Source organism: Castor canadensis, chromosome 12 (assembly GCF_047511655.1).
Source record: "Castor canadensis chromosome 12, mCasCan1.hap1v2, whole genome shotgun sequence".
In the NCBI taxonomy this organism is placed as follows: Eukaryota; Metazoa; Chordata; class Mammalia; order Rodentia; family Castoridae; genus Castor; species Castor canadensis.
Window position 1 is genome coordinate 79,859,853 of NC_133397.1, and position 22,648 is coordinate 79,882,500.

At 38.7% G+C, this 22,648-nt stretch overlaps 2 protein-coding genes across 5 annotated transcripts in view; one reads left to right on the top strand and one right to left on the bottom strand.

Moving 5' to 3' along the window:
• The first annotated feature begins 264 nt into the window (after positions 1-264).
• Positions 265-5,960, top strand: LOC109674594 (interleukin-36 beta-like). 2 transcript variants are annotated; one of them, XM_074050174.1, is made up of 5 exons: positions 265-353; positions 1,165-1,252; positions 1,745-1,852; positions 4,402-4,541; positions 5,345-5,960. In XM_074050174.1, the coding sequence occupies exons 2-5, from the start codon at positions 1,237-1,239 to the stop codon at positions 5,624-5,626; spliced, it is 546 nt and encodes a 181-aa protein (XP_073906275.1). In that variant the 5' UTR covers positions 265-353; positions 1,165-1,236; the 3' UTR covers positions 5,627-5,960. The 2 variants fall into 2 exon arrangements, with proteins under 2 accessions (XP_073906275.1, XP_073906274.1); XM_074050173.1 differs by lacking the exon at positions 265-353 and adding an exon at positions 499-1,029.
• Positions 5,616-22,648, bottom strand: part of Il36a (interleukin 36 alpha) — a 19,908-nt gene continuing 2,875 nt past the window's right edge. The window contains exons 4-5 of one of the 3 annotated variants that reach the window (XM_074050176.1): positions 22,622-22,648; positions 5,616-5,932 (exon numbers count right to left, since the gene is read on the bottom strand). The exon at positions 22,622-22,648 is cut by the window's right edge and continues 187 nt beyond it. In XM_074050176.1, the coding sequence (XP_073906277.1) occupies positions 22,623-22,648 (26 nt within the window). In that variant the 3' untranslated portion in view covers positions 5,616-5,932; position 22,622. Of the gene's footprint in view, positions 5,933-20,064 lie in introns of those variants that run through there. The other 2 variants (XM_074050177.1, XM_074050175.1) reach the window with 2 other exon arrangements.

Below are 22,648 nucleotides of genomic sequence, written 5' to 3' on the forward strand. Positions count from 1 at the left end.
GGAATACAACTTCACTGAGTCAAGATAGCCACACCTCTGCCTCCAAGGCAGTCTAGAAAGATGTTGTCTGCCTTAAGTGAGTATCTGGCCTCTGTATTACCTGGTGCTGTTTTTTCTCAAGGAGCCCAGACCAGTCACACCTGTATTGCTTCTTTGCCATCCCTCCAAAGATTTCATGGGACTTGTGTTCCAGCTCAGCTTTCTTGCCAAAGTGGGCACACCCAAGGGTCAGGGGATAGGGCTCCTTGCTTGCTCATTAAAAAGCCTGTCAGTCCTAGATCAGCTTCCCAGGACTCTCAGATGCAGCTAGAGCCACCATTTTGATCCCATCAACAAGACATCTCTGGATAAAGGTTATTCTCACTGATAAGAAGCCATGTGTGGGGAACCTTCTTTCATTGCTCTCTTTCTAGTCTGAGGTGTTTCTGAAGGTCTTGGTCCAAAGTACAGGGTATTGGAAGAGCTGGAGCTTCTTATAAGAGTGCTGCTGGTTGGTGGTTTGCTTATTTCTTGATTAAGGAAAACTATTGACTCAGTCCCTGAGGATCTTGAAGCAGGGAGGGTTGTGAATAAGTAGTCCTTATTGTAAAGAGTCTATTAATTTCTTAGGGAACTGCTCTGATGCACTTACCGAGAAGCCCAGAAGCATATGTCCTTTGAGAGTCAAAATACCTGGCATGGCCGTAAATTGTCATGTGTAGGATCCATAAAGTCACCTCTTTGGATGAAGAGTGGAGGAAGACTGGTAATCAGAGAAGCAAGTTTGCTGCCAGTTACTCAAGAGTGCTCAGCCTAAAGGTGGCAAAAGTATAACTCACCCACCAGAAGTGGGAAGGGCTAGAACAGAGATACACATCGGCTCCTTTCCTTGCTCTAAACCAGTGACTCACTGCATCAGATGATAGCTGGGGTGATGCTTGGGAACTTCCTAACATCCCAGATGTGATGATGAACAGCAGCCCAAGGCCATCACCACCTGGAGACCCAGGAACATCACAGCTACCACAGGAATGGAAGCTGCCACTAAGGGTTTGCGGCCATGTTACTTTAAAATATGCATCTGGGACAAGGACTCAGAGAAGCTCTCTAAAGAATTTTTACAACAAAATTCCAGGGACAGGGGTAAGAAATGGATAACATATTTTTCCTCTCATTCCCTCTCAGGATCAGCAGCTGATAGCCTCTTCTCCATCATCTGATCACCTTGTCTTCCCTACAGAAAGCTTTGAAGCCAACATGTCAATCCCAGAATGTAAGTGGTAAATCACAAACCAACTTGGAACTATGATCAACCTCACCAAAGACAAAATGCATTTGCTCTGGTAACATTTCAGAAATTTGTATTTGAAAATCTCAGCAAATGTAGCCCATTTCCTATTATGTGTATTTAGAATTTCTTGTTTATTTTGACTAAGAGGTTAAAGAAAAAAATAATATGCTGATGACCAATTTATATATTATAGGTTTTGTTGCTACCCAGAGACTTTATCAATCAGAAAAAGATAACCTTAGAAAAAAGTCAAATCTCAAAAGCCTCTTGGGACCATGAATATGTTTAGATCCTTTCTGATGCCTTGATCCATAAAGTAGCCCCTGCCTTGTTTCTCCTTGCTTTCTCCTTAAATACCTCTTATATACAGTAACCCTAACCCAAGAATTCATAAGTTATCATTATCAGACTCCAACTGAAGTCCTAAAATTAATTAAAACCTCACCTGTTTTATGCTTTTCTGTCATCTGCTAGTGCAAGAAATGCCCAGATCCTATAGTATTCATGATTCTCAACAAATGGTGTGGGTTCTGAATGGAAATTCATTGATAGCAGTTCCTTCTAGCAGCAATGTCAACCCTGGTGAGTGATATTTAAAGCCCTTGTTGCTGTTGTAGTGAATGAGATGAGCCTGTATGAGCCAGGGCCCCTGTTCTTCTCAAGATGCTTTCCTTCGACAAACAAAAACCCATACCTAGAAAAAAAGGTGTGAAGGATTGACAGCTCCTCTTACCAAAAGAAAATATCTTCAGATTAGCAAGGATTGTCCTTTGAAGCAATGACTAAGCTTCTCCTTGGAATTTTTCTCCTTTAAATTCCAACTATCACTACTTATGTCCTTAAATTAAAACCCCCTCATCTTTCTACCATTAAACTTATACACTTTTCTAACATTGCATTTTCACTGCTAATAATGGGAGAACATTTCTTCCATCAAAAGTCTGTTTTGGCATCTTTCCCATTCTACAGGACTTCCACGTTTGATTTAATTTATGTCTAAGATATGTGTTCCATTTTTGTATACTGGATCCTTTTCATCACTGACAAACATACTCTAATATAATATTTCCAGTCTTAATACTAAAAACCTTCTCTTGATTCTCACCTTCAATTCCTATTGCCATTCCATTTTTCTGTGCCAATCATAGCCAAATTTCATGGGAGAGCTGGTCTCACAACTGCTCTCCACCTTGCTTCCTATTCACATTTGCAGCAAAACAATCTGACTTCTACAATGCTCCTTGCTCCTCTTGAGCTCTTCTTTCTGAACCCATTTTCAAATACCTAAGTCTAAAGAACACTTCTCTGATCTCAATCCCCTTAGTCCCATTTAGTAAAATTGACAACTTTCCTCTTTAACACTTTTTATCTTCTTCTGTAACAACACTTCTTCTTGTGTGATTCACTGGCTTCTCTTTTGACCTTCCCTTTACAACACTACTTTCTCCCTGTGTCTCCAAGTGATGGGGCTCCTCAAGGCCCAGTCTACAAGCCATTCAAGCCCTATGAAAGGATGGTGAGCTGGCCCATCAACCGGTTTGATGTTCAGGCATCTCTACTTACCACTCTGGAATTTATGGTCATGACACAGATCTCTCTGAGTGATATACTCTTGTCCTCTCTGACATCTCCAGTTTTATGTGCCCCAAGTGGAACTATGGCTTCATCTTCTCAAAACTTCTGATGGTCTCCATTAGGCAGCACTACCACCTGCTCTGTTCTCTCAAACCAGAAATACAGGAGGCCTCCTTGATTCCTGCTTTTCCTCATACCTCATCCAATCCATAGGCAAAGACTGATGGGTATATGAGCACCATGTGTCTTATTTCAAAGATAATGTCATCTCTGTCCTGGACTACCATCACTTCATCACTGCCCTCCTTCCCACTTCATTTGTGTATTTAGTAATCCATTCTCCACAGAGAACTTTCTTAATATGTGAAACTCAGTAAGATCATGCCCATGTGTTTGTGTTCCTAGGTGGGTGTGTGAAGGAAGTGTGGGGAGGGTTCAAGGGAACTGGTCTGCTTGCAGGGCCTTGAACTTATAAACTCTTTTCCATATAGGGGACTTAACATAAAGTTTCCTTTCCTTATAACATTCCACTTACGCCAACTTCCTCTACTACCCTATCTATCTCTTCATATAATAGAGTTCTCTTAGCTTTAAGTATTTGAATTTCACCTCAGCAAAGAAGTCTTTATTATCTCTGCTATTCTAAAATGGTCCCTTCCCCTAAAGCAAGTATTGCAATTTAGCATGAGTTTTATTTATTTTTCTGTTTATATCTTCTCATCTAATTTTCTTACTAGATTATAAATTTCATGGGAACAACAACAAAGTCTCTCTTGCTGTATCTAAATCTCCAAAGCCTGCATAGTGCCTTGTCCTGATTGGGAATTTAATAAACAGTTGTTGAATGGATTCATTCCCTGTCCCCCTGAAAGGCAGATGTAGAATGCCTAAATTCCTGGGATTCTTTTGCTAATTTGTAGAGAATTAAATTCATCTGAGAGGAACAGAAAATTCACACAATTGGGACTTTAAAAAATGGAAGTGCATTTCTTTCTCATGGAAAAATGAATGGCCAGGCTACATCAGGGTTTCATCATGGTTTCATGATGCTACAGAGGCTAAGGATTCTAACTTTTGTTTCACCAACTTCGGGGGTTCCTGAGCCATCACTAAAGTGTTTAAGGTGGGCAACAAGAAGACACAGAGTGTAATGAAGGAATCCTTTCTTTCCAGCTGAGTCAACTCCATTTAAGCAACATTCTTAAAACTCCCACACTACACTTCCACTTATATCTCATGGCCACACCTTAAGCATATGGTCACATTTAGCTGCAAATGGTGATAGGAATTTGCGGGGGGGCGGTAGATTGAAATCATGGGCTCTGGTGACAATCAGGGTTTTGATATGAAGGAAGAAAAAGAAAGTGGGTTTCAGAAAAGCAATCAAGGATTTGTTGCCATGTGGTTAACGGTGGAAGCTGGTTTGTTGGGGGGCTTTGTGTGTGCTAGATGCTCACTATGCCCTGGCTTGAAGGAATAACAAGTGTGAGACCAGAGGACTGGATTTTCCTGTACTTGGATCCTGACATCTTCTCCATCATTCCTTATGTTTCTAGTCACCCTTGACTTAATAGCATGTAGAGACACAGAATTCCAAGATGAAGCAAAAGGCAATCTGGTTTTCCTGGGAATCAAGGGCAAAGGTCTCTCTCTCTTCTGCACAGAAATTCAGGGCCAGCCTACTTTGCAGCTTAAGGTGAGTGGTTATGTAGCTAGTGAGAAGTATATTAAATGGGCTTTCTATCTCACTTAATGTATTATAGAATAAAAATGACATTTTTGTAATCCTGGATTGTTTAGTATAAGGAAGAAAACCTGACCTGGCTGGTCCTGAAACCAGTACATGATGCCATTGGAATGGTCAAAACACTTATTTTAATGTCAGAATATGGATCCTCTGAAAACCAGAGGATAAACCCATGAGAATGTTTCTGAAAAGTGAATGAATGGTGGCTTCTCCATTCGTACTCCTGAAGAACTGCAGCCTAGAAGTCCTTTAAGATGAGGAAATGCCCCCACTTAGGCAAAAGCTACTATTTTTTTTACAATTGGAGAGAGACTATTAATCTGGATTTTACACAGTAAATATTTATATCTAGGTGCTAAAATGAAGATTTGTGGATATTAAGCTAATCCTTCTGCTAATAATGTAATATATAAACCCAACTTGGAAACTGGGAATTCAGTGACACTTTCCTGAACCTGCAGATGAATATATACTGTGAGCTCCAGAAAAAGAAATTAAACCTCTTTCTATTCCAGGGCAAAAAGACAATGATGCCTTAAACAATCAGTAGCACCCTGTGTGGTGGAACCCTGGGGTGGAGCTAGGCTATTGGAAACTAGTAGGTTCCTGTTTTGACAGTCTGATATCTTTTCCTAGCCTGCATCTCTAGCCTGTTCTTCACTTTTAGGGTAGTACTCACTCTCCTAGATTTGAGTTAGTTTAGCTCCCCCAACCCCTCCTCCCTTACTAACAAGATTCTTTCCTACTCCCAGGAGATCAACATCATGGACCTGTACAAGGAGAAAAAAGCACAGAAGCCTTTTCTCTTTTTCCATGATATAGAAGGCTCCACCTCTGTCTTTCAGTCTGTTGCCTATCCTGGCTGGTTTATAGGCACCTCCTCTGTGGCAAGACAGCCCATCATTCTCACCCAGGAGAGAGGTGAAACTAACAACACTAACTTCTATTTATATCCTAAAAATTACAACCAGCCTGTGATATCAGCAGCAAATTCCAGGATAAAGAATCAAGCTTTCACAGAATCTTTTATTTGAAAACACAGTAAGTCATCAATAAGTCATCGTAAGAGACCACCATGTCCTGACGAGGTCATCAGCAGTTCAGCCTTTCCATAGCTCACCTCATTCTGATTATCCCAAACCACCTCTCCTCCAGACACCATGTCCTTCATTTGAACACAATCCCAGTATGAAACCTAAGATCACTTTTTATCCCTTCCTGATCTTGTCTCTTCACCCACTCAGCTGCCTAGTCCAGTTAAGTCACATGCTTCTTGTTGCTTACACCAACCGATGGCCCAGAGATGTGGGTAAATTCCAAGTGTTCTTATTCACATATCCCTATCAATAAAAGAATATTATTCATTAACTTTATGTGTATTTATTATAATCATTATAACATATACCCAAAAGTATAAATCTAAAGGATAATAAAATAAAAATTTTACATGTCTTAATCATGATGCATGCATATTATCATAATTTGATATGCAGTTTATAATTTGGTTATGATTGTTAACCATGGTGAATGTAAATAAATCCATATTTCAAAGAATCATTCATATCAGTTGACTTTCTTTGAGGCAACTTCTCAGAATTTTACTGCCCTCACTTTACTTTATAAAGTTATATTCTTGTCTTATTATTATTATTGTTTTCTGTAATTTTAGTAGTATGTCCAGCTACAGTTTCTCTATGGGGATAGTTTTAAGTCAGTTGTTATTGTATGTAGGTTACACTAGATAAGGCCTGTAAGATGATATATAAGTTCACTAACCAAGAACATATAGACCATGATATTCTATAATACCATGAACATGAACATATTAAGCTCTCTTCCCACAGAATACCTTGCCCCCCCACTTCTTATATACAATAAGCAGAAGTATCAAGTTTTATGATGCTACTTGTTGCTGAGTTCATCATTTCTCAGTCAGGAAACATATGTTTAAAATCATCTTGGCATCATCTCCTGTTGCTTCACTGCCTGTGATTTTGTTGGAGATACCTCTTGAACCCCACCTTACATGCTTCTAACCTACCTTTTAGTCCTGCCACTTCTGTGCAATAAGCTTTGAGAAGGTATAATGGCAGCATGTCATCTTGACAGCTTTGAGGATCTCTGTCCTTACTCCAGGGATCCTAGGACACCTGGGGAAGGACAACTGCAGGGACCTGCTTGACATTCACACATGCAAAAACCCAGAAGTGGGAGGGAGCTGCTAGGAACTTCCCTGCTTTGATTCTTCCTCCCTTCTTTGTATATCTGTGTAATCCCAGGGGACTGTGATGATGCTAAAATGCCCACTCAGAAAGGGGTGTCTACAGATTGAAGCACAGCCCAGAGTATCCCAGAGAGTCCCAGCCAGTGACCACTTTCTGCCTCTTAGAAAGTTCTGGACACAGCCTGATTTTGTACCTTGTCCAAGCCCTGTCTCACTTGCATTTATGCTTATGCACAATTGTGTAGGGTCACAGAGAAGAAAACCAGGGAATTCACTTCTGCAATTCCGCTGCCGTAGTCAGAACTTGGCACAAGATGACCCCAAGGATGACAGGATGACCTTGAGCTCTTTCTGCTGACCATGAGAAGGAGAACATACTAGGCAGGGCTACAAATAATAAGAGTTCTATAAACAATGGAATATATAAAAAGAATAGTTGGTGGCATTGAAAAATACAATGTAATTCTATGCCGTACTTTGAACATTCATTTCCTATCATTTCTGAGGGCATTGGATACTAATAGGTGATAGATAGCCAGCCCATCCACCTCTGTGTACTCTAACAGAGGAGGTGAGGACATTCTAGGGGTAAATGAAGAAGAAAAGGAAGAGATACCACAGAATGACCCAAGCATTGTTTTTGGATATTTTAATTTATTCTATGGATTAAGGTGTATGATGTCTTTGCTAGGAACAAAAATAGGAGGGACAGGAAGATAGATTTCTGTTCAGTCAGTATAAAAAATGCTTCTAAAACAATGTGATTTCCTAAGCCTTGCAAGGAGGTAGGCACATTCCTCGTCTATCTGTAGCCTGGGGAGAATTAGTCAAACACATATAGACATACATACACTGAAGTAGAATATAGACAGATGAAGAAATAGCACACTAGTGGATTTTTTTCTCCTGGTTTAGTCCCTGAAAAATGGGTTCCAAGGGACTTTTCCCAACAGTACATGAGATACTCCAATATTGAATAATAATATTGAATAATAATGCTGTTACTTTCTTAAGCTAGGATCATGGTGGTCATATTCAAAGCCAGGGTGGTTAAATGGTGGGTTGTCCTCAGGTTGGTAGAGAGGGTTTAACCTTCTGATCCTGAAAGACAGCTTTTCCCTTGAATCTCATCCATTGAATGCAAGTCTGTTTCAAGGATTTCTACTCCTTCCCACCAACACTTCCTTTTGAATTTGTATCAACATCCCTATCTACCTATTCCTTTGCTCAAGTCCAATTTCCTTTATTGCTTGGAACAGAACATTTGAAAGGTTCTACAACTTAAAACTGAAAATCTTTCTCTCTCTCTCTCTTAGGTCAAGAAGTTTGTTTGGATTTTCCTTGTGATCTAGATAAGGTGAAGGTGGGGGGGAGACAAGAAAATATTTGTCATATCAATAAGAAAGGAGCAAAGATGAATATCCTGAAAATAAACCGGTCAACTAACACCTCATTAGTTTGAGTCACAACAGAAGATTCTTGACTATGAAAATTATATTCAACAGTTGACCTTAGGCTATATGGTTGGGAAATGTCTACAAATAATTAGACATTATACAATCTATAAATCTACCCAAACATCACATAATGCCCCATAAAGATGTACAATTATTATCTGCAAATAAACAATTGTATAGTAACAAAAAGTTGGGGAGCACAAACATGGGAAATGCAATCATTTATTATTTCCCAGTCTTAACAGTAAGAGGTAGTAGTGGTCTAGGGTTTTTAACTGTTATCACCAAATGGCTATCCTGTGAATCTTCTGTATCACCCGTCATTTGTTCAGCTGACCGTATGCTGGTTATCTTACTAGAAAATGTTCAAGAACAACGTAGATGGCAAGGACCCCAGCCATTGAGAAACTCAGCCCTTGCTAAAGCTACTTCCTACACATGCCATTCATTCTTTCCACTTTAAAAAATGTTAATTATCAACTATTACTAGTAAATAGATGAATTCATCTTGTTAAAAAATGAGAACATATCAGATAAATCCAAGTTCATTTGCCCCAAATCCTGGCTTTCCTTTCCTTCATCCCAATGGTATCCATTGTAACATGTTGACATTATTCAGGTCCATCTATGTTAGGATTTAACACTGCCACTTATAGTGGGTTACATTTATACTTTTTTGGCAGTACTGAGGTTTGAACTCAGAGCCTCGTACTTGTTAGGCAGGTGTTCTACCACTTGAACCACTCTGCCAGTCTTTTTTTTTAGTTGAGTATTTTCAAGATAGGGTCTCACAAACTATTTGCCTCCTGATCTCTGTCTTCTAAGGGGCTAGGATTACAGGTATGATCTGCCAGTGCCCAGCTCAGATCCATTTCTTTTGCATTAAATATAGAATTATACAGTGTTTTGTATGGGCCTTTGTGCATTTGTAAGTGTGTGTGCTACATGTTCACATGCATTTCACTCATTGGTATGATACAATACATATTTTCATTAATGCACTTTTTAACTCAACATGTTTGACTAGATATCTATAGTGGTATGTTTGGATCTATCTCATTCTTTACAGCTGCTGTAGAATATCCACCAAATTGGTTTTATTTACTGCCCATTGTTTAGCCATTAAATCATAGATAAACAGGTTACTTTCATTTTCTGTTCTGTGTTCAATGTTGCAATGTACATCTTCATATATTTCTTCATAATACATTCTCTTTATAATACAAAGGTGAGTTGAGTGACCATGGGGTGAGTATATTCTTAATTTTCAAGAGATACTATCTGCCCATACATGTGGCTTTTCCCATTTATCCTCCTGATGATATGATCATTCCTCTCTGCCCAACATTGCTTTTAAATTATATAGTTTTTCTGGTCTAGCTCAGTGTATTATTGCTCAGTGTTAGTCATTGCTATTCGAATTGCTCATCCCTGACTACTAATAAGCCACTCACTATTCAGCACACTTCAGTCTGACCTCTGACTTTTCCACCCAAACCTTTCTTTGAGCACCAGCAGCAGCATCTCTGTTGCTTAATCCAGTGGACACTTCATCCTCATCTCCATCAGCATTAGACATGGCCTGCACTCCTCAACCTTTGAACTAAAAGTTTGGGATTCTGCAACAAGTTACTTCTGGATTTCCCCAACCTCACTGAATTTCTCTTCTTACTTCTTTTTACTAGCTCCTCCTCATGTAACTTCTAAAGATTGAAGTTGTTCAGGAATCATCCTTGAGTCCTTTTCTCTATACTATTTCCCTCCATGATAGTATTTGTTCTCATTAATTTAATTTCTAGGTTTAAGTCAACAAATTGATCTGTGGCCCAGAACTTAACTCCAAACCCCAAATACGGACTTTCTGCCAATTTGCACAATCTCACAGCTTACAAATTGAGTATGCCATAACCAGATCTTTAATCCTTCCCCAACCTACCTACTTCCACATCCCATCTTCTCCTTCTCAGTTTCTTAAGACAGAAAACAAGGAGTCAACCTTGATCCTCCCTTCCCTGAAGCCCTACACTCACTCCATCAAAAAGCTTACTTCCCAAAATTAATTCAAAACACATCACAAACCATTCATCCTTCTTCAACTTCCCTGAAACCTACCAGTGCATGCCAGGCAATCACCATAGCTCACCTAGACTATGGGTCAGCACCTCAGTCCACAGCTGAATCCATTAAATCAATTCTCCATATGGCAGCCAGGCTTATCACCACAAACAGAAATCACAAGTGTTCCATTCCAGTGTTTAGACTCTCCCAATGTTCCTTTTATACTTGGAAGAAAAGCAAACACTTTACCATTGTTCCCAGGTTTGCCTGGATTATCTGGCACCTGCCTCCAACCATTCTTCCAGGTAACTCTCTCTGTGAATATCATTAGTTGTGCTAATCTTTCAATTCCTTGAACAGACCAAGTTCTCCACAGCATCAACACTTTTCATATGCTACGTTCATGCACATCTCTGTACCTGTGTTGGTTTATTCATGCTTTGTGCCTTCTTTAAGAACCTCCTTATATGTCACCTTCTGGCCACCATGCCTGAAATATCTTCCTTTGTCTGCTTCTTTTTTTTGTTTCCAGTGTCTGAGTGTTTCCTTCACACAATTGGAAATCACTGTATTTATTTGCCTTTATCTTTTATTCCTTTCTTCATTATCTTATGTAAAATCCTTGTTTGCAGAAAGAAGTGTTTGTGTCTAGTTTATCAACATATTCCCAGTCCTTAACCACAGAGTCTGTGATTAATAAATATTTATTTAATGAAATAGTTATTAATGAATTAATAAGTGAATGAGCAAATGAAGAATGGACATTCTGCCCAGACATCCCACCCTCTTTAACAAGTCTACTGCTATAATTTGGTTCTTATGTGTCTCCCAAAATGCCATGTGATAAATGGTTAATTCATAGCTGGGCACTGTGGGAGGTGTTGGAAACATTAAGAGGTGGCACCTACTGTGAGGTCCACAGGCCACTGGGGCTGTGTTAGTCAATTTCCATCACTGTGCAAAACACTTGAGATAAAAATATAAAAGGAAAGAAAGTTTATGTTGGCTCACAGTTTCAAACATTTCAGTCCATGATGGGCTAGATCCGTTGTTTCTAGGCCTGTGGTGACACAGAACATCCTGTTGGAATGATGTGATGAAGCAAACCTGCTGAACACATAGAAGCTGGAAAGCAATGAAAGACAGGAAGAGCTTGTACCTTCCAGAGCACACCTCAACCAGGCCCCCACCTCCTAAAAACTTTTGCCTCCTCCCAATAATGCCATGAAATTATGAATCTTTCCATGATGAAGTCTGAGCCCTTATAATCTAGTCACCTTCCAAAAGCTCCACATCTGAACACTGCTTCTTGGGAAAGTCACAAATGCCTTTGTGGGAACACTTCAAATCCAAGTCATAAAGGGGGCATGCCCTTGAAGAGGATGGCCCCTTCCTTGCTTGTTTATTTGTTCATTTCCCAGCCAGCATGATGGATCAGTTTTGTTCCACCTCTACCATGCACTTTTGCCATGCTATGTTCTGTCATTACAGGTCCCAAAATAATGGGGTCAATTGATCATAGAATGATATTAAACTATGAGCCAAAATAAACCTTTTCTCTTTATAGGAAAGTTGATTATCTCAGGCATGTGCTTCAGATTATCTTTAGGTATTTACTATTGTAATGGAAAGCTGACATCACAGAGAACAATGGAGGTCCCATTTTCACACAAGTCCTTTAGCTTTGTGAGGCAACTGTCATAGTGCCATCTAATCTCCCCTTCCTCTGTGAAATAAATCACCAAGGTGGGGAGGGTAATTCTTTCTTTACTCCTGATGTTTCCTTCCATTACACTTCTGACTTTCTTCCTCTACCACTCACTCCATCTCAGTGGAGGCAAGACCATGCATTCTGGTACACTCCTATTATTCTGGTGTAATTACTAATACCACCACTTCCACTCTCAAAAGTACCACATTATATGATAAATCACATGCTCACAGTACTTCTGAGAAACTGGGATTGTGTGTTCAATGTTACCATTGAAAACCAACTGAATTGAAGAAAGCATCCAATTTCTCTGCTCCTTCATGATTTCCACCCTTACATGGGCCATCTTCACGTGAGAAGGCCTGTGACACTCTGGGTGAGACTGCCATTCTTGTGGCAATGTTCTGTGCTTCATTTGTTTGTAAAAATAACCCACACTGTCCACTATCAGCTTTATCAGCAATAATTTTATCACAAGGATGTAAGAGAGTGGATAGCTGATAGATCCTGGAGCTTTGAGTTCTCACAAGTCTGAAAGAAAACTTGAGGTTTATAGCAGCAAGGATAGAGGAACCTGGCTACTCCACCAAGTAAATACCGCCAAACACCTAGGCCAACCAAATGCACAGTGATTAACCATTAAATTATTTTTTATATCACAAAACAGGCCTAAAAGCCCCAGTACCATGGCTGCCGGCTGCCTTGCTGGACAGCTGGGGAGAGGGTTTGGTTTTCTGGGTTTTCTTTGTGGTTTTTTTTTTTTTTTCCTTTTATCTTTTATCCACTCTCCCCCCAACTTGCAAAAAACCAACATACAGAACTGCATAACCAGTTCTGAAAGTGCCTGCATTGTCCTTGACCCACCAAGATTCACAGACGTGGAACCTCTGACTGCCAACTGCGACATGGGCAACTGCCTCCTGTTACCACTGAGGGGACTATAACCCACTCAACTATATTGAGTGCAAACTGCTGAGGGAAACTGCTGGGATACAGCAGACAGAAGTAGAGCTGCACCATGCTACAGGCCCTTGAACAACGACCCTCTCTGGAGCCTACTCAATCTTCCCTTGAGCCCATGTGAAACCCTCCCCACCACAGCCCACACATCCACTGGTGGCAGCAGTGAAGGCCAGAGAGGATCAGGTACCCCTTAGGGAACTGGGACCTGGCAGCTGCCCACAGAGGTCCCAGGGAACTTAGCATACTGTAGCCTAAGAAGTTGCCAAGCATGCAGCACAGTGGCAGGGATGGTGCTGCCTACAGTGAGCAGTACCTCCAACCCCACAGGAGACCTCTACCAGTGAGGACACCTGGGCAGAAATCTGCATTTGTATATAATTACAGACTGTAAATTCTGGGGACCTTGAGAGAGGAAAATTGCAAGTGTGGATGGGATGAGGCTGGCAAGTTGACAATACAAACTCCAGAGATCCTACTTAGATCTTCAAACAACATCCCCCCTCCCCAGCACCAGGCACCATCCTAGTGGCAGGTATTTAATTTAGCCTGCCATCTAGTGGACTGAAAGACTCAGATCTGGGGGAAGGGGGTGATCCTACTCAGAAGAGCAATAGAAAGTCTGCAGTTTTTACATAAAATTTGTGTTTGTTGCTGCTAAGTATGTGATGTAGATTTTTTTTACTCATTTATTTGCAAATTCCTTTCTGTACATTCAAACAGCAGTTTGCATCCTTGCTCCCCAATTTTCTCTTTAGGCTTAACTTCTTCCCTTCCCCCTCACTGTAGTCATCATATGAGAGCCCTATAACCCAACTTTAAGTTTGCAAGCTAAGCCATTTTGTCTCCTACACTTTTCTAACACCCTTCCCAATTTATACTTTCCACCGTTAACCACTAGAACAACATACTAGCTCTCAATTTCCCTTCTCTCTATTTACTCACCCATGATCCTCCTTCACTACCAATACTTTCAATAGATAAAGTCCCAGATTTTTATTATTTTTTAATTTTTTACTGTTCTGTGTTTTATTTGTTTTTCTGTCTGTTTAATTGTTCTCTCCCTCTTCCCTATCTTATTATCTATTTGATCTTTTCTACCTATCCCAGTCTGCCTCTTAATCAACCCCTTCTATTAACTCAGACACCACCTCTTTCTGCTACCTAAATGTTTCACCTCATATTATCCACTAGAGCTTTCCTCACTCTCCCTTCCATCACAACCCTTACTACCTTTAGCATTCCAGGACCACAAAGATTTATCTTGCTCCAATAGACAATGAAAGATACTGGAACAGTAGCAGTAACTGATCTTCATTAGGGATTACTGAGGCTGCAGTTTAATAACTATGACAGTTATTAAGGAGGCTAAGCCTCCTTACCCTGTGTGGAACAGGGGATAGAATTCAGCATCTTAAGAATAAGAAACTGAAGGAATTACTGTTGAGGCACTACCTTCTCATCTAGAGACAAGAAAACACACCAGAGCTCTTCCACCACCCAGTCCTGTATAATCTTTCATAAAACCTCAGCTAAAAGGGCTAGGGGACTGGAAACTTTAACCAAAAACAACCCCAGATGCTTAAATCTCAATGTAGAATCATGAAGCAATAAGGCAACAGCTTTCCCTCAAAAGACAACTCCATGAATAAGGATCAAAACAACAGCAAAGAGGAGGAAATATCAAGTATTGAATTCAAAAAACTAATAATAATAATAAGAAGAAGAATGTTAAATGAGCTCAAAGAGGAGACACATAAGCTAGTGTCTGACCTCAAAGAAGATATGAATAAACAACTAAAAGAGCTCAAAGAGAATTCAAACAAACAAATGAATAAAATTAAGAAGATCATGCAGGATATGAAAGAGGAGATCAATAAAGATATAGAAATCTTAAAAAAATTACCAATTTGAAATGAGCAGATCAATATTCCAAATAAAAAGCTAACAGAGTGGAGTAAGTTGAAAATGAGAATCAGGAACAGAAGACAAAGTAGAGGAATTAGATCAAACAGTCAAAGACCATGAAAAAATGCTAAGAAAAAAATGAATGGAATAAGCAAAACACCTAGGATATCATCAAAATATCAAATCTATAAATAATAGGTATAAAGAAGGAGACAAGATACAAACTAAAAGCATAAATAACTTATTCAATAATTATAATTGCTGAAAATTTCTGCAACCTTGAAAAAGGGAGCAATATCTAGGTTCAGGAAGTTTTCACAACACCAAACCATCAGGACCAGAAAAGAAACACCCCCAGACATATCATAATCAAAACACTAAATACACAGAACAAAGAAATACTAAAAACTACAAAAGAAAAAGGCAGGTAACATATAAAGGCAAACCCATTAGAATAGCAACAGATTTCTCAATGTGAACTCTAAGTAAAAGAAAGTCATGGAAAGGTATATTTCAGGACATGAAAGGAAACAAATGTCAACCTAGACTAGTCTATCCAGCAAAACTATCCATCCTAATTGAAGGATAAATGGAAACCTTCCACAACAAACAAAAACAGAAGAAATACATACCACCAAACCAGCATTGCAGAAAATACTTAAAGGATTCTTACATGAAGAAGAAGAAATTCGAGTCAGCTAAGAAAATGTAATACTTTTGACCAACTAGACTAGTAAACAAGGAATAGAGAAAAAGTAAATATCAGGGGAATAAAAATAACTGGAAACACACACCTCTCAGTACTAACAATAAATGTTAGTGGCCAACCTTATACTAAATGGAAAACAACTGAAACCATTCCTACTAAAGTCAGGAATGAGACAAGGATGTCCACTTTCACCAGTCTTATTGAATATACTTTTGGAATTCATAGCCAGAACAATAAGACAAGAACAAGAAATAAAAGGGATTCAAATAGGGATGGAAAAAGTCAAACTATACCTATTTGCAGATGATATGATCCTATCATCTACCCAAAAAAATCTCAGAAATCATAACCTCTTTTGGCAAAGTAGCAGAATACAAAATTGACACAAAAATCAGTAGACTTTCTATATACCAACAATGAACAGACTAGAAAGAAATCAGGGAAACAAACCCATTTAAAATAGCATCCAAAAAATACAATACCTTGGAATAAATTTATCAAAGGAAATCAAAGATCTTTTCAATGAAAACTACATATCACTGAAGAAAGAAATCAAAGAAGATAGAAGATGTAAATATCTGCCCATGGATGGGCAGAATCAATATTGTTATTATGGCTATATTACCAAAAGCAATCAACATGTTCAATACAATCTCTATTAAAATTCCAAGGACATTTCTCCACAGAGATAGAAACTTCAACCCTAAAATTCATATGGAAATATAAAAGACCTCAAGTAGCCAAAGCAATTCTGAGCAAAAAGTTCAATGCAGGAGGTATTGTGACTTCAAACTATATTACAGAGCCATATCAATAAAAACAGCATGCTACTGGCACAAAAACAGACATGAAGACCAGTGGAACAGAATAGAAGACCCAGATATGAATCCACATAACTACTCCCACTTGGATTTTGACAAAACACTCAAAACATATAATGAAGAAAAAATAACCTCTTCAACAAATGGTGCTGAGAAAACTGGATATCCACGTATAAAAGACTGAAACTAGATCCATGTCTCTAATCCTATACAAATATCAACTCAAAGTGGATTAATGACTTTATATAAGGCTGAAACTTTGAAACAACTACAGGAAATAGTAGAAAATACACTGGACCTGCAGGCATAGGCAACAACTTCCTAAATAGAAGACCAATGGCTCAGCATCTAAGAGAAAGAATAAACAAATGGGACTGCATCAAACTAAAAAGCTTCTGCCCACTAATAGAAACAGTCACTACTCTTAAGAGTCTGCCCACGGAATGGGAGAAAATAATTTCCAGCTATTCATCCAATACCATATCATCACTACATTAAGAGTTCATCTCACTCTAGAACAGCCATCTTCAAGAACAAAAACAGCATTGAATGCTGGTGAGGATGCAGTGAAACAGGAGCCCTTATACACTGTTGGTGGGAATGCAAATTAGTACAACCATTATGAAAAGCAGTATGGAGATTTCTTAAAAAGCTAAAAATAGAACTGCCATATGATCCAGTGATACCATTCCTGGGCATACGTAGGAAGGAATGTAAGTCAGGCTATAATAGAGATACTTTCATACCAATGTTAATCACAGTACTATTCACAATAGCCAAGCTATGGACACAACCCATATAACTAACGAATGGATCAAGAAAATCTGAGACACACACACACATGTATATGGAGTTTTATTAAGCCATATAGAAGAACGGCACCATGTGGCTGTAGGAAGGGGGAGGGTGAATGGAGGAGATGAAGTTGATGGAATATTGTTGATGGGCTTTATATACATATACAAAATAGAACAATGAAACCTCTTGCAACTGCTTTAAGTGAGGCAGGAAGGGAGGTCAGGCAGGGGTAGATGGAGGAAGTGATCTCTAACCAATGTACAACGTAAGTCTATTCAGAATTGTCATAATAAATCCCCCCATACAACAAATATATTGTAATAAAAATGAAAAAAATAATTTTATAAATAAGCAAAGTTAACCTTTGTCTCAATTCTCAATTAGAGCATAACTCAAGTAGGAAAGAAGAACACTATGAATTTACCCCTCCCCTCAAACTCTAACAACTACCATAGCAAAACACAATTTTTAATCATTGATGTCAATGGATGGTTCCCACTCCAGACAGACCTCATACCTAGAATGCTGTGTCCACTATTCACAATAGCCAAGTTATGGAAACAGCCAAGATGCCCCAGCACTGACGAATGGATTAAGAAAATGTGGTACCTATACACAATGGAATTTTATGCAGCCATGAAGAAGAATGAAATGTTATCATTCGCTGGTAAATGGATGGAATTGGAGAACATCATTCTGAGTGAGGTTAGCCTGGCTCAAAAGACCAAAAATCGTATGTTCTCCCTCATATGTGGACATTAGATCAAGGGCAAACACAACAAGGGGATTGGACTATGAGCACATGATAAAAGCGAGAGCACACAAGGGAGGGGTGAGGATAGGTAAGACACCTAAAAAACTAGCTAGCATTTGTTGCCCTTAATGCAGAGAAACTAAAGCAGATACCTTAAAGCAACTGAGGCCAATAGGAAAAGGAGACCAGGAACTAGAGAAAAGGTTAGATTAAAAACAATTAACCTAGAAGGTAACACCCACGCACAGGAAATCAATGTGAGTCAATGCCCTGTATAGCTATCCTTATCTCAAACAGCAAAACCCCTTGTTCCTTCCTATTATTGCTTATACTCTCTCTACAACAAAATTAGAGATAAGGGCAAAATAGTTTCTGCTGGGTATTGAGGGGGGGGAGCGGGAGGGGGTGGAGTGGGTGGTAAGGGAGGGGGTGGGGTCAGGGGGGAGAAATAAACCAAGCCTTGTATGCACATATGAATAATAAAAAAAAAAAAATAGAATGCTGTGTCCAGAAACCCTTGATCTGATGCTCCATACCCAGGCTGGAAATTAAGGCTGCTTCTCTGTGACAAAATGATTCATATCCTCTAGGCAAATCTGAGAATTGACAATTCATTCTTGCAGCTACATTTCAGACACTCCAATTTCTGACTGTCCATAGCTTGAAAGAATAAAATTCTCCCTGAGTAAGAAGGTAATAGTCATTCCAAGAAGGGGGACGTTATGACATTTTACAGGGCAGCATATCCTGGGGGAAGAATTATTGCTTCCTCTTACATTGCAGCTGGATTTGTCTGTGTCCTGTTATTCCAGCCTTATGAATGGCTTACAATTTTTACTTTCTCACCAAGCACAATGTCTTCAGTAAGTCCCCAGCCCTACCCCTGCTGTGAAGAGCAGGAACCATGGTCCCACCAACTCACTAATCAATAAGAAGCACCTGTCCCCTTGATTCCAGCATAGGCAAAGATCATTATCCAAGGCCAGGGCCAGGCCTACTATGGTAGGATAATTTAATACTTCTCTTTCAGTAATTGATAGATTTAACAAACAAAGTAAGAATTTAAAATATAAAAAGTAAACAATGAACAAAATTCAATTTATAAATATATTATCTATATACAAAATAATAATATTATATAATATACAAATATATAATTATATATAACATAATATTATATCAACCATAAATATAAATAAAACTAGATATTTATATATCTCTAATTTCTTTCCTAAAAAACATAGAACTCATTTCTTAGGTGGAAAATTTATAATGCACAAAGTCACAAAGGAAATGTCAATAAATTACCAAAAACTGGTATCATACAGGCCGTTCTATCTGACCATGGGCAATAACAGACTATTAAAAACTAATCCTCAATAATGTGATCACTTGGAAATTTAGAAACAAGATATACAAGATCCACATTTTAAAAAGAAAATAAGTGAAAACAGACTAAAGTGGAAGTGAATGACAGTGAAAATGCTGTGTATCAAAATTACAGGATGTGCACTGATATTTCTTCAGGGTTCTGATTTCAATTCTTTTGGATGTAGCAGCACAATTGGAATTTCTGGGTCATATGGTAATTCTTTCTTAAACTTCTTAAAATTGTTGTTGTTAGCTTTATTTATTAGTGTAAGTTAATTGTATAAAGGGGTTTCATTGTTATATTTCCACACATGCATATAATGTACTATCAAATGTACCCCCTCTATTACTCTCTCTAATCCCTCCTTCCTGCTCTCCCTACTCCTTTGAACAGTTTTTAGTGAGTTTCACTCTTGTATTTTTCTACAAATATGTAACTTTTTGAGGAACTTCTATACTGTCTTCCATAGGGACTGCACCTTTCACATTCCAATTAAAAGTGTACAAGAATTCCAATTTCTCCACATCCTCACTAACACATGTTCTCATTTTTTATAACAGGTGTGAGGTAATAAGTCATTGCAGTTTTCCCCTGATTTTCATAATATTTGAGCATCTTTTCAAATATCTGTTGCTCATTTGTCTATCTTCTTTTGAGAATGTGTATTCAAGTCCTTTGCTCACTATGGGGGTGGGGGGAGGGAGTTGTACTAGGGATTGCCTCAGTGCTCCACCACTGAAACCACACCCCTCGTCCTTTTACTTTTAGTTTCTTTTACAGATAGACTCTTGATAACTTTGCCTAGGCTGGCCTCAAACCATAATCTTACCTCTGCCTCCCAAGTAGCTGTAATTATAGGCATGTGCTACTATGCCCATCTTTTTGCCCATTTTTAAACTGAGTTTGGGGGATTTGCCATTGAGCTGTATGACATCGTCATGTATTTTGGATATTAACCTCTTACCAGGAGTGCAAATATTTTCTCCCATTCTGTAGTTTTCCTTTTCACTCTGTTGATTGTTTTCTTAGCTATGCAGAAAGTTTTCAGATTGATTATAGTCTCACTTGTCAACTTATGTTTTTGCTCCTTGTGCTTTTGGTGTCAATGAAGTTTTTCTCTTATGTTTTCTCCTCAGAGTTTTATAGTTTGGGGTCTTATATTAAAATCTTTAATCCATTTTGCACTCTCATGTTCATCGCAGCGTTAGGCACAATGGTCACTTCAGGGAGGCAACCTAAATCCCCATCCATGCATGAATAAAGAAAATGCAGTATATACACACAATGGAATTTCACTAAGCCTTAAAAGAGAAGAAAATATTGCCATTTGGGACAACATAGATTGCATGGAGGACACTGTGCTAAATCTAACAGGCCAGAAACAGAAGGACAAATACTGCATGATAAGAAAGGTATCTAAACCAGTAAACAGAGAAGAGTGATAGAGAAGGACACACAAGGAGCTTCTCTCAAAAAGGTATAAACTTCTGGTTAAGCAAAATGAACAAGTTCTATAGATCTGTTGTACAATGGTGTGCCTATTGCTAATAGTACTGTATTGTATACTTAAAATTTTATTAAGCAGATAAATCTTATATCAAGTGTTCTTGCATAATAAAAATAAAAATTATAGCCTGTATCCAAACAGGTACTAAGAGAAAATGTCATAAGTTGAAACACTTTTCAGAAAGCAGAAATCAAGAAAAAATTCACAAAGAAAAAAATTTAGACTTTTTTTTTTTTTGGTGGCACTGGGATTTGAACTCAGGGTTTTGTACTTGCTAGCCAGGTGTTCTACAGCTTGAGCCACACTCCTCTGCCCTTTTTGTTCTGATTATTTTGGAGATAAAGTCTTGCTTTCTGCCTAGGCCAGCCTGGACCATGATTCTCCTATCGTATGCTTCCCACCTTAGCTGGAATGACAGCTTTTTTCTGCTGAGATAGGGTTTTGCAAACCTTTTCACCTGGGCTGGCCTGGAACTAAAATCCTCCTGATCTCAGCCTCCCATGTAGCTGGGACAAGTGCACACTATGAGCCATTGGTTGAAATTGGGTCTCACAGATTTTTTCTTTAGTCTGGGCTGGCCTCAAAACCCAATTCTCCTGATCTCAGCATCCCAAGTAGCTGAGATTATAGGCATGAGCCACCAGTGCCCAGCTTCAACTGATATTCTATAAGAATAAAATTTAGTTTTTAAAAGATGGAGAAAAGAAAACTTTGAAATAAATATGTTCTTTATGAGATAGAGCCACATCAGTTTGTGTTTTACATTCACAGGAAAAACCCACAGGATGCTCACATAAACACTGGCTAGAGTAATGCAAAGGGAGTTTTTCAACCGTCTGTGCATCTGGATCTACTGAAATGTAGAGTATACTTCCTATTCATGAAGCCCTGTTTGTCCCACCCACACTAGTGTTTCCCCAACAATCTTATTGGTTCCACATAGGAGTGATAGACTTTATAAATTCATTTTACAAACTGTAAAATTCCTTGCAAACAAAAGGTACTAATATCACGACCATGATCTCCCACTAAAGATATTTCATTCATAACAGCAAATGAGTTGAAAAAAATGTATTCCACAAAGTTAGCTGCTCTTGAGTTAACATCCTAAGTGAAAACACTTAGGATGAAGGCTTCATAAATATCAGCAGTTCTTCATTCAAAACCATCTTGATACTTCACTGAGAGAGAAGCCATGCCCTAGAGGGACTCAACTTGCTTTTGGATTCTCCTTTGTTGTTGGCGCTTGTTTATTTTCTTCTTCTCAGTATCCAAAAGGTCTTGATATGATAACACAGAGAAAAATTTCTGAAAATCCAAAGGTCTGGACTTAAAATAAAAGAGTCATCATTCTCATCTCTTACTTGGTGAGTTTCTAGAAAGTATGTTAATTATAGTTTTCTTTACTATTTTTGTAATGGTGCCATATTTTAGCTACATGGCCATGGTAAAGGCCCTTGATTTCCCATGCCCATTTTCCCCATAGCCTAGACCAGCATTTAGGCTATGCACAGATGTACTGAAGAAAAGTAAGTCATCCTTGAGTAAAAAGCCTGAGGTTTTCCTGTGTATTCCCCCATTTAACCTGGTTTCTGCTTCTGAAAATTGAGCACAATTGTGACCCGTCTGCCTACTCTTATCGTATGAGTTCATATGATAATGTTCATGTCATCAGGACTTTGCAAACTGGAATGTAGAACAGAAAGGCAAAATTCTCTGCACATGGAGCATCACCCAATACCAGACTGACCTTAATGTACTTCAGTCAACTCAAAGT

What these genes read in the sequence shown, in the direction of transcription:
- LOC109674594 (XM_074050173.1), top strand. Translation starts at nt 946, where the DNA reads ATGATGAACAGCAGCCCAAGGCCATCACCACCTGGAGACCCAGGAACA. An exon ending in AATGGAAGCTGCCACTAAGG is followed by an intron (nt 1,030 to 1,164) that starts GTTTGCGGCCAT and finishes ATTCCCTCTCAG; the next exon opens with GATCAGCAGCTGATAGCCTC. An exon ending in TAGCAGCAATGTCAACCCTG is followed by an intron (nt 1,853 to 4,401) that starts GTGAGTGATATT and finishes TTATGTTTCTAG; the next exon opens with TCACCCTTGACTTAATAGCA.